Source organism: Thamnophis sirtalis, unplaced genomic scaffold (assembly GCF_051295495.1).
Source record: "Thamnophis sirtalis isolate CommonGarterSnake01/CBP01778 unplaced genomic scaffold, rThaSir2_p1.2 scaffold_6, whole genome shotgun sequence".
In the NCBI taxonomy this organism is placed as follows: Eukaryota; Metazoa; Chordata; class Lepidosauria; order Squamata; family Natricidae; genus Thamnophis; species Thamnophis sirtalis.
In genome coordinates this window covers 117,296,257-117,308,572 of record NW_028261386.1, presented here as the reverse complement: position 1 = coordinate 117,308,572, position 12,316 = coordinate 117,296,257, and the positions used below count along the sequence as shown (strand labels likewise).

The 12,316-nt window shown below is 40.2% G+C and overlaps 1 protein-coding gene across 3 annotated transcripts in view; it reads right to left on the bottom strand.

Annotated features, from left to right (window-relative positions):
- The window catches only part of SNX14 (sorting nexin 14), a 48,828-nt gene that overhangs the window by 28,614 nt on the left and 7,898 nt on the right, over positions 1 to 12,316 (bottom strand). For 2 of the 3 annotated variants that reach the window (XM_087718796.1, XM_087718798.1), the window contains exons 6-12: positions 8,411 to 8,498; positions 7,913 to 7,997; positions 7,616 to 7,772; positions 4,311 to 4,386; positions 2,277 to 2,321; positions 2,095 to 2,175; positions 1,884 to 1,998 (exon numbers count right to left, since the gene is read on the bottom strand). In XM_087718796.1, the coding sequence (XP_087574922.1) occupies positions 1,884 to 1,998; positions 2,095 to 2,175; positions 2,277 to 2,321; positions 4,311 to 4,386; positions 7,616 to 7,772; positions 7,913 to 7,997; positions 8,411 to 8,498 (647 nt within the window). The remainder of the gene's footprint in view (positions 1 to 1,883; positions 1,999 to 2,094; positions 2,176 to 2,276; positions 2,322 to 4,310; positions 4,387 to 7,615; positions 7,773 to 7,912; positions 7,998 to 8,410; positions 8,499 to 12,316) is intronic. The other variant, XM_087718797.1, reaches the window with a different exon arrangement.

Below are 12,316 nucleotides of genomic sequence, written 5' to 3'. Positions count from 1 at the left end.
GGGGCATGCATGCACCAGAAAATGAACTTCCGGCAAGTCTTCCGGTTTCTGGCGCACATGCACATGCGCCAATCAGCTGGCCAGCGTGCATGCTCACTCAGGAAAACCCAAGACCAACTCTTCCAGTTTTTGGCACTGCTGCACGCACAAAGGCCAGCTGATCATCGCGTGCACATGCACGCCAGAAACCCAAAAGAGGAAAGGGTGCTGCTGCGCATGCCAGGCGACATGGCTCCACATGCCATTTCAGACACACGTGCCATAGGTTCGCCATCACGGATCTAGACCTTCCCAAAGTTTTATGAGGTTCTTCAGAAAACTATGGAAATGCATATCATCCACAGGCGTTTGGGAGTATTACATTAAGGGGACACTTTGTTATCACTGCTTTTACCACTTGAATACAACTGAAAACATTACAGAGTAGAGGTAAAAAAAAGATTTTATATTAGCCAAGTCAGAGACTGATTTAAGGCAATTCACAAGGCAAAAAAGTCAAGTGAAACCAAATTGTGTATGAGTGGCTAGTGAGAAGACAACTCTCAAAATGTTAATTCTCCCTTCAAGTTACACAGATGCTTTTGAAAGGGGAGCCTGCCCAAATTACTAATCTAACACTTTACAAGGGAGGGAAAGCTTCAGAGGTGGGTTCCTACCGGTTTGGACTGATTCAACGGAACCGGTAGTGGGTTTCTGGCCTGGGTCGCTGGAACCGGCAGCAACCCAGACCTGCTATGCCTCCGAACCGGTTCCCCGGTTTGGACAGCATGATTTCCCCCTTTTTAATGTTCTGAGCATGCACAGTTCTATTTTTTGGCAACTGTGCACACGCGCAGAGCAAAATTACAAGCACACCGAACCGGCAGTAATGCTGGCATCAATCAACTCCTGGAAAGCTTCACATTTTTGGCAGACTAGGAGAGAATTATTTCACAAATAGCAAGATACAGATTTAAGCCCCTTGTGTGGTAGCTTCCAACCGGCATCCATCAGCTACTACAATATAAACAGAATGCCACATAGAAAGAGGGGTTTTCCATTTCAGGTCACTTAAAAACAAATCCAAGTACCTTATTTTAAGAAATCTGATTTTGATACATAATCTGGAAAACTTCAGCAAAAAAAGCTGTATTAGTCCAAACTTATACTTGCAATGTAAATACCGTATTTTTCGGAGTAAAAGACGCACCAAGGTTTTGAAGAGGCAAATTTTTTAAAAAAGTTTTTGCACTCTGCAAACCTCCCCAAAACAGCCTGTTTTTTGCGAAAACGGGCTCGTTATTTTTTTTAAAAAGGATATGCATAGCCCTTAGGAGACTTGTAGTGTGCTCCTGGGGGAAAGGGCAAAAATGAGCAAAAATGGCCCTTTTTTGCAAAAACTGGACCTTTTTTGTCAAAAAACAGGCATGGATAACCTTTAGGAAGCTTATAGAGTGCTCCTAGGGGCCGGGGGGGGGGAAATTGGGCAAAAATGGCCCATTTTTTGCTCATTTCTGCCCTCCCCAGCCCCCAGGAGCTCTCTGAAAGCCTCCTAAAAGCTATGCACAGCCATTTTGGTGAAGGGGTGGTGGTTCAGAGGCGAAAAATGCTGTATTCAGTGTATAAGATGTACCCAGATTTTCAGCCTTTTTTTGAGGGAAAAAGGTGCATCTTATACTCTGAAAAATACGGTAAGTATCACTTCAAAAATTAGTTTCCCCCCTTCTTTTCCTTCTTTTCAGATTTTATGTATTAGATAATAAACTTTAGTGTGGAAGCCACTTTATCCCCTGATTGCTAACACAAGCTTAAGTGCATTGCAGCAGCAACTTTAAAAAAAAATATATAATGCATTTTTATTTAATGTAACTAGAAAGACAACGTATTGAGGAGGGATTTCTTACCTAACTCCAGGTAAAATTGCAATACGTGCACTGTTCCTTCTTTCTTCAAAAAACTCATAAATAGAAAGAAAAGATCCTGCTTGCCTTCAAATTCTTTCAGTTCAAAGTGCAAAGCCTTAATAGAAGATTCAATATGGAATTTATTTCTAATTATCCATACCATCATTTTCTAATGCACATACACTTAACATGCATTTTTTTTCATACTTACAGAAGATTTTGTGTTTCTAGTTTCTGCAAATTTCTGCAAGAAAGGAACCAAAGGTGAAGCAGGTTCAGTTGCTATTTCAGGCTGTAAGAAAAAAAATCAGAAAAAAAAAATCCAGCATCCAAGAACAAAACCGAATGATTTCACAATTACTATAATTCTTTTTTTTTTCTTATAGTACTCACTGGACTATCATCAATGAAGATAAGTATCAAGTGATTCACAGTATCCTAAAAGAAAAAAACAGACATATTTAAGAGGCCGCTGAGACAAAAGGCATCCCATGCTATATTTTCTCTGAAACATTTCTTAAAGACTCTAAGCCCCACCATTAGAAGAACTTGGCACTTCTGCTCTACTTCCAAGTTGTGTGAAAGGCTAATTTGGAAATCAGCCAACATCTTTGTAAAACTGGGATGTAAACCACCACTTTGGGGCCCGGAACCACATGAGATTCCACCTAACCACCTACTTCTTGTCCTACATACTCAACAAATGAAGTTAGGGTGAGGCTACCAGATTTGTAATGTAAATATCCAGATTATCTCTACATGGTCGCAGAGAGTGCTATGTATCTTTTTGTTTCTTTGTCCAATGACGAATGGAATGTCGGTAGTCCAAGCACAGGGTCCTAGTGGAAGAGCAGTACAGGAGGAAGGAACAAGTGAGGGGGGGGGGGAATGCCACAACTTGTACTAACCACCTCCATCTCTACTTCTGATCCTGTATTGTACACTGAAGCAGAAAGATGCTCTAGAAATAGAGCCCTTTATACACCAGCCATAGAAAGTTAATAAGTATAGGTTATCTACAGTGGTTCACCGACAAATGCGCGATAGACAAATGCACGCCGACAAAACCGCGACATCAAAATTGTGCCCACAAAAGCGCGCCGACAAATGCGCTCCAACAAAATCACGTCATCAACAAACTACATAGTGGGACGCGTATACGTATGTTATAACCCTAACCCTAATTGTGCTTGTCATCGCGCTTTTGTCATTGCACATTTGTTGTCGCGCATTTGTTGTCGCGCTTTTGTGGGCGAGATTTTGACGTCGTGGTTTTGTCATCACGGTTTTGTCATCACGCATATGTCTAGCGCGCAATTGTCGGGTCACGATCTACAGTTAGATTCACATCTAAGACTGGTGGAAACCAATTACCTGAGAATTATTAAGAGAAAGTCTAAGAGCTCCAATCAGCTATTATTATCATATAATTAACTCAAACCCCACAAAGTAACTTCAGCTGGGCTGGGCTTTGTCCCCTGTTGCATTGGTGTAATTCAATTTTTTTTGCAATTAAGGGAAAAAAACAGGGAATTTATAATTCAGCATACGTATACTTACATAACAGTTCCATTCTGCAAAGCCTTCTATAACCTGACTTTCATGAAATTCTTATACCCATTGTACTACTTTGCATGAACATGTAATACATTTTTATAGACCTTAGATATGGCTTATAAGAACATTTGGTAAATCCAAATGTATATAAAATGATAATATGCATTTACTTAAATTCATTATCAACTTAGAAGTTTGTCTACCAAAGTCCCTGACCAAGCTTAACTGCCTCCCAACTCTTCTCTAATGTTTACTCTTTTATGCTAAAATGGAAAAGAGGAAACAATATTAAGATAAAGAAAATTGATATTCTAGGGAAGCAATTCTCGATGTCACAAACCCGTTTCCTTTCCCAACACTTTCAGCTGCAGTAATGGGAGTACGGGGATGCAAAATGAGTTTAATTTTTTTTTAAAAAAAATTCCCTTTTTATAACCTTGTAATCCCTTAATTTGGGGTACACTTGGGATGATTGTATGGAGCTGAATATTTACTGGCCAGATGCCCTTCCTGACACCATGTGGAGTTCACAGCAGAAAGTTTTATTTGTGCCCTGAAGAGAAACATCTGTCATTATATAGGATTGAACTCTCAATCTCCCAAGTGGGAGGTGAGCATCTTAACCTCCAGACCATCAAAATTCTTTAACAAAAGCTCCTAAATTGCACCTAGCTAAAATACGCGACCCTTGCAAGCAATAATTCAATTGGATATAAAAAGAGACAACCCTGAGGTTAACATTTTTTTTTACCCTTTTCATTAAAAAATCTAAGTTCTCACTGAACCCCTTCCTCCTTCATTGCACATTTCATAAGCTACCATATACCTTCTGTGGCCTACATAAATTACCTGGAGCTTCTCAGCACTTACCGGATCAGCTAAGTAATCCATAGAGGGAAGGAAAACAGAACCCGATAGGATTTCTCTTATGAGTAAGGTGAATGTCCTAGGGAGAATAAAACCTGATTTTATGCAGTCATATACTCTCTTCATAAGCTTTCATGAAGTTAGCATTCAAAGTAAACTGGTGTAAAGAATCATTCAATGCACTATTAAATAAATACATATTTATTATTGTAATTTCTTTTACATTTTTTTCCACAGAAAATTGATCTGTGCACATGCATGGACACACACGCGTGCACGCACATGCACACGCACACGCACACACAAACACCTTTTTCTTTTTGGTAGTCTATATATATCCACCCACTTAATCTGACTTTGGGGGCATACATAAGAATGACAAGAAGATAATATATAGGGATATATAGTATGTGCTAGATTTTAAAGTAACACGATTGCACTTGTATACTGTTGCTCTTTAATTCCAGTGTAAAAATAGGACAAGCTGAATATATTAATAGATAGTAGAAATACACCGAAGGGAGGAGTAGAGGGATAGAAGAAAGAGGGGTAGAGAGGGTGGGAGAGAGGATTGGAGGGAGGGTGAGAAGGAAGGGAGGGAGTGTATTGGGAGAGAGGTGTGGTAGAGGGGGAGGGGAAGTAGGGTAGAGGGGAATGATGGTGGGAAGACGGAAAGTTGGAGGGGGGCGAAAGAAAGGGTGTATGGAGGGTCGAAGAGGTACATTGGGTTTCTATTTTGGGGGGTATTATTGACAAGAGGAATGGCTGTGTTTATTGTTTAATGTTATATGGCCCCGGTTCTGTACAGTATATGTGTGATTGTACAAAAATGAAAATAGAAAATAAAACACATTTATAACAAGAAAAAAGAAAAAAAAAAGGATAATAGTTGGAGTGAGGGTAGATAATGTGAATCCACATAAAATCCTCACTTTTGTTCAGGTGACTGCAAAGCCAAGAGGTCAACACTGCTTTGCAAAAAAACATAATCTTGAATGGATCAAATAGCTAATCTCTACCATTTCTGAAGCTATTGGGGCCAACCTCTTACTTAGTGGTTCAGCAGAACATGCTTCAGTGCAACAGACAATTGAAAACTACTACTAGAATAGAATAGCTAAGCACCTTCTAAACAAAAATATTAACTCATTAAAAGCATAACATACACTATACCAGTGGTAGTCAACCTGGTCCCTACTGCCCACTAGTGGGCATTCCAGCTTTCATGGTGGGCGGTAGGGATTTGCTGTAACTCTGCTTTATAAATTTTATAAAGTAAAGTTACTTCCCTACTTTATAAATCACCATTATTGTGGAACCAGTGGGCGGTTAGAAAATTTTACTACTAACCGAGATACAAAAGTGGGCGGTAGGTATAAAAAGGTTGATTACCCCTGCACTATACAAAGTGCATTTATTTATTTAATTTATTTACATCCCGCCTTTTATTATTTTTACCAATAACTCAAGGTGGTAAACATATCCAATATATCTTCTTCCTCCTATTTTACCCACAACAACAACCCTGTAAGGTCAGTTGGCCTGAAACAGAGTGACTGGCTTACTCTGGCTTTTATGCCTAAAGTAGGACTAGAACTCATGGTCTCTTGCTTTCTAGCCTGGTGCTTTAACCACTAGACCAAACTGACTCCCAAGTTTAAAAATAGTTCAAAGAAAGTGCTCTTTCATGAGCACCACTTGGAGAGAGAAAAAAGGAAGATGCGTTGTTAAGGACAGACATCTCCTCAGAAAATAAGATTTCCTTAGTTTCCTTAGGGAGATTTCTTGAAAGAGGATAGGATAAAATTTGAGAAGTTTTCAGCAACCAGAAAGATTTATTTATCTGCCAGCTTTTGGAGGTGGACGCTCATAGCTCTCGTGCAAACTTGTGAGGAAACTACTTCTTAATTGATAACTGAACTGTCCAGCTAGTCAGAATGTGAATCTCTCTCTCTCTCCCCATCTGCTTCTAAATATACTATCACGGGATCCACCCATCAAAGTTAATGCTATGATTAAAGCAGTGGCACTGGATTTTTTCTTTCTTTCAGCAAAACTGGTATCTGTTCTAGACAGGTTCTACAACCACTTTAGAGAAGGGACAAGTAAACAAGGTATCTAGAGCGGAGAAGAAAGTGCATTTTGAGATATTCTGTAGAGTATTTTTTGTATATAAAAATATGCATATACAATGCTGCGGTAGTAGAAGTCCTTTCATAAACTAACAGGCTAGGTGATCCTCAAACTGGACTGGTGGCATAATTGCAGAGTCAAAAATCTTTCATTCCTGGCAAGTTACATAATAGAACTTCCTTGGGATCTCTCAGAGCTTGTGGTATTAAAAAAAGATAACGCTATGGTAGTTATCCCAGAGTGGAACTAGGGAGACTATTCCAAATCTGGGACTTGTACATTCACTTCTGATGCAGCCATTCACTTAGATTCTAGCACTGATTTCTCAACTCAACAAGCAAAAGTATGAGTAGGCATGCCTTTGAACAGCAATGGCTATTGTTATGATGTTCTCTCCATTTTAATCTGGACATATTAATTTTATTGGTGGAAATCTCTAGAATCCTTGGCCAAAAAGATGTGGACTTCCTTATCTAGTTCAAGCCCAGAGACAGAACTCCACTCACTCTCTTAACTCTAGAATATTGCAGAGAGGCAAGTTCTTATATAAGTCATTCATATACAACATGATGAAATAGTAAATAGTAAATACATGAACACAAAACTCATGCACCCATCCATTTACTTCTGTATCTGGTTTTGCAAATTCTAGGAAAGAAGTGTTAAAATCAATTCCAAAGGCCAGGTTTTTCTAACAAACTGTAAGTATTCAAAGGATCTGAGGAGCTTTGGGCCAGGTAAAATGGATTCATATAAACCACAGATCTGCCACCTGTTATTTTATTCAAGGTTATTTCTTTATTTAAAAAAAAATTCCCCTACCCCTTTTTGCAATGCGGGCCCTGATAAGCCGTTTCAATACTGGTGTGGCCTTTTGTGCAATGGAGGTAGCATACATGATGGTTGAAGACAATAGAACATTTTCCTCCACTGATTGAAATTTAGCACAATCAAGTACTAACAAGATCAAATTCATACCCTTCACTGATGGCTTTTCATGAACACTGAAAGAATCAACTATTCCAAGTTCATTTATCTGTTACAAATTAAGACTCATAGCGTAACCTGCCCATACCAAGATTTTCTGACATGTTAGCTTTTCTATTTTACGAAAATAGGAAATTTAAAAACACTGAATGTTAGAGCTTCATAATATAACATGAAGTATAACATACCCGCAATCTGTTGCCTTTGGGAGCAGAATATAGGAAAAAAGAAGTTCAGTAAGTTTTCTTAAATAATTGAGTTCATCTCTTCTACTTCTCAAAGCCACATGGAGTGATGGTCCATATTCTTCTAAAGCTGCTTGCTGTAAATATTCTGTATTTTTTACTGTAGGGAAAATTAAATCCAGTAAAATTCATACGAAAATTCATTTCTGACAATACTTAAAAGAATAAGAATAAAAGCAAATATAAGAGCAGAAAGGTCAATTTATTTCTAAAAAAAAGACATGCAATTTTTAATATTACCTTTTTGTCTAGCTTTAGCTATTACTTCTATATGCTTCATTGCTGCCTTCAGCATTCTTTTTGTTACAACAGTTGGAATATTCACCTGAAGAATAGAAAGAGAAATTATTTGCTCTATTGCAACTAAAAAGGTAAGTGCAAATTATATTTTATTCATATTATTCCTTTGCTCTCATGCTCTCCCTACAGCTTATAAGACACCATCAAGTTCTTGGAAAATTATTTAGAGTTATTTCGGAGTTATTTTGCAAATTTCATAAAAACATTCAGAAGAGATGAACAACTATCCCTTCATAATTCATAAAAACTCATCACTAAATAATTTTCGCTACTAAACTTTCCTCAATGTTTTTGTTTGAAGAACTTCACAAGTATTGGATTAATATAAAACAATTATGTTTACAATGAAATAATCAGTGTGTTTAAATCGTTTTACTATGCCTATGTCTCAATGCCATTAATTAAATACAATATCGATCCCATCACTGTGTTTCTCACCTTGTAAATTCTGCGAAGTAACACAGATGCAAAAAATCGTAATGTTACTCTTAATTCATCCACAGGTGATTCCTCATCAGTTATCTCTCTACAAAATTTCAAAACAAAACATAACTCCATCTTAGATTGGCTGCGCTTTGGTTGATTTAATTTTATCGAACAAGAATATTAATTTTTATTTTACGTTTACATTAATTTGTGAACTTTTTCTTTGTATAGATTTTATAATCTTTATATTATTTCCTATGTATCTTATCTGAAAATCAACAAGCCTTTGAGATTCTGGGGACTGTAAACATAAATACTAATATTAACAATTTGAGAACTTTACTAAAATATGCTATTCATAATTTTGAAATGATTCATATGTGCGTTCAGAATAATAGACTGTTTCCCTGAAAATAAGATCTCCCCGGATAATGTCCAATTGGGCTTTTGCATGCATGTGCTAAAATAAGCCCTCCCCTGAAAATAAGCCCTCCCCAAAAATATTGCAACGCAGCAGCAGCCATGAGGTGACCATGCTCGCCACTTCTTGCACCTCAAAAATAATAAGACCTCCCCAAAAATAAGGCCAAGCACTTATTTCATGGATCAAAAGAAAATAAGACCCTGTCTTATTTTTGAGGAAACGTGGTATAATTCTTGCTAACGGTTTTGGGGGCCTTTCACCTCTTGGCAGAGGGTCCATCAGGCCTCTCCTCTTGCCAATTATGCAGATCCTCAGATCAAGAGGCCTATGAGGTCAGGAAATGGCTCTTTAATCACTTTCTTCCAGAGAAAGCCATGGGAGATCTGACAAGGCAGCCCCTCACCAACCATGGCAGTTTTCAACACACATCCCATAATGTTCCATAAAATACATGCCAGGATTGCACCGCCAACTGTGGATTACTTGTTGCAGTACCTAAACTGTGAATGGGAAAGTAGTTCTATTGGAGAAAAAAATAAATAAAGGAAGAGAGAAAGTCTGCTGCTGTTAGTACTGATTCCTTTGAACAGTTGCTCCACGGAAGTTAAAAAAATGACAGCAGAAAATCCTTCTCTTCCCCCATTCTTCAGCCATAGGTAGAAGCGACTGGAGGGGCGGGGCACTGAGGCAGTGGTGAAATTCAATTTTTTTATTACCGGTTCTGTGGGCGTGGTGTAGCTTGGTGGGCGTGGCAGGAGAAGGATACTGCAAAATCTCCATTCCCTCCCCATTCCTGGGGGAAGGATACTGCAAAATCTCCATTCCCTCCCCATTCCTGGGGGAAGGATACTGCAAAATCTCCATTCCCTCCCCATTCCTGGGGGAAGGATACTGCAAAATCTCCATTCCCTCCCCATTCCTGGGGGAAGGATACTGCAAAATCTCCATTCCCTCCCCATTCCTGGGGGAAGGATACTGCAAAATCTTCATTCCCTCCCCATTCCTGGGGGAAGGATACTGCAAAATCTTCATTCCCTCCCCATTCCTGGGGGAAGGATACTGCAAAATCTCCATTCCCTCCCCATTCCTGGGGGAAGGATACTGCAAAATCTCCATTCCCTCCCCATTCCTGGGGGAAGGATATGGCAAAATCTTCATTCCCTCCCCATTCCTGGGGGAAGGATACTATAAAATCTTCATTCCCTCCCCATTCCTGGGGGAAGGATACTATAAAATCTTCATTCCCTCCCCATTCCTGGGGGAAGGATACTGCAAAATCTTCATTCCCTCCCCATTCCTGGGGGAAGGATACTATAAAATCTCCATTCCCACCCGACTCTGGGGCCAGCCAGAGGTGGCATTTGCTGGTTCTCTGAACTACCCAAAATTTCCACTACCAATTCTCCAGAGCCTGTAAGAACCTGCTGGATTTCACCCCTGCACTGAGTTCTCCTCTCCTCTTTGAGGCAAGCAAAGCAGGGAGACAAACCCCATTGCTGTCAGATCTCCAATTCCAGAGTGACCATTCTATGGAACTGAAGAACTAGCAGAAGGTTCTGTCTCCAGAAATTGAAACCAAAGGGAGTGTTTCCCACTCTGCCTCTTTCCTCATGCAAGCTACATCCCTATTCATCTTTTGCTGAAGCAAATTAGAGATCAGAACAGTAGCCAGCAGTTTTCCTGCACTAATTTCCTAAAGAGCGGCACTTTAATATTGTCGTTCAGTGAAGAATTCTGAGAAAGCTTTTGAAATCGTCTCCTAGCAGTTTTCACAGTAAATTTTAATTTAACTTCTTCTTCTTCTTCTTTTTTATTTTTTGCAAAATTTAAACTTGAAAACTGGAACACTTACCAAATCTTACTAGGGAGGTTTAGAATTTAAATTGTACTTCAGATAATGGGATTATTCCCCTTTTATCAAAATTTCCTTTATTTAAAAATTGAAGAAAATTTATAAAAGAAAAATGTAGGTATTTATAAATGAAACATAAATCAACTGAGAGGCTGGAACAAAAAGCTGAAAATCTATTGTAGTTGAAAATGAAAAAAAAGGAAAAACAAGCAGGCAAAAAAGCTATAAATATACATAAACAAAACTCTGTATTATCCCTGTAACTAGAATTGCCAACTCCCATCAAAACCAATTCTGAAGAATGCTCCCCCCCCCAAATAAGTATTTTGACATACCGTATTTTCACGACCATAAGCCGCACTGAAAATCCTAAAATTTGATAAAAAACCGGCAGTGCGGCTTATAACCCGGTGCGCTTTATGTATGGAAAAAGATCGAAAATCTCTCCCTCCCGATTTGACGCTCAAACTTGAAGCACGAGGATGGCTGGGCTGAGCGCCCGTTTCCGAGCCCCCCCCCCGCTTGGTAGGAAGTCCAGATCGAAAGCCAAGCCTGCAGCTGGCTGGCTGGCTGGCTGGCCGGACTACCAGCCCCAGCAGCAGCCCCCGGCCAGTTGGGGTAGAGGAATACAAGCCCCATTAGCCCCAGCCCAGGCTTTCACTCCACCCCTGCATTGACGCATCGTTCAACCGACCCATTTTCCCCCAGGGTTTTATTTGCCAGCGGAGCCCACCCACCAGACAGACCCTCGCCCCGTTTTCTCCCCCCACCCCACCCAATCCGGGTTAGAAGTGTCGTGCGAACGCGTCTCTCGGGACGCCCCCCCCCTCCAATTCGGGTTCAAAGCATCGCGCGGATGCGGGAAGCCTCCTGCTTTCTCTATTGTAAGCAAAACGGTGGGGGGGGGAGCAGAACGAAAGGAGAGCCGGAGAGAGAGGATGGGGGGGAGAGAAAGAAAGAGAGAGAAGAGAAGAGATCAGCTCCTTTATAAAGACTGGATTGCCTTCCGCGCGGACGACGCTCTGCTCCAGGGGGCTGTTGCTCACTTTCTGCCAGCTCTCCCGGATCAGCTTCTGATACGCGCTGGAAAGTCCGTCATGCTCCATTTTTCTCCCAGAGCTAAGTGCCAAAGGGGAGCAGAAGCGCCGTTTCGGGAGAAAGCTCCGCTCCCCGCTCAAAGGCTTGGGCTGCCCCCGGAGGAACAGGTGGCCCGGATGCCCGAGCAAATAATAAATAAATCCACATGCGGGGCTCGACGGAGCTTTGAAAGCTGCTTTCTCGCCCGGAGCTTCCCTTCACATCTCTGGAACGGCTTGGCTCCTTTCTTTTTTTTTTTAGGGCGCCCCTCCGTTGGTGCGGCTTATAACCCAGTGCGCTTTATGTATGAAAAAAGTTTGAAAAATTAACGTTAACTGATACTGCGGCTTTTAACCCGGTGCGGCTTATGGTCGTGAAAATACGGTACTTGTGTTTGCTCCCAAGAAAGGGCAGAATCAGGACAAAAAGGTTAAATATTAATTAAACTAACAATTAAAATCAATTGCCTATAAAGCGAGGTACCCTACTGTTAACGCCTATCAACATACATATTTACTACTATAATCCTATTTATATTTATGACTATAACCCTATTCTACACATA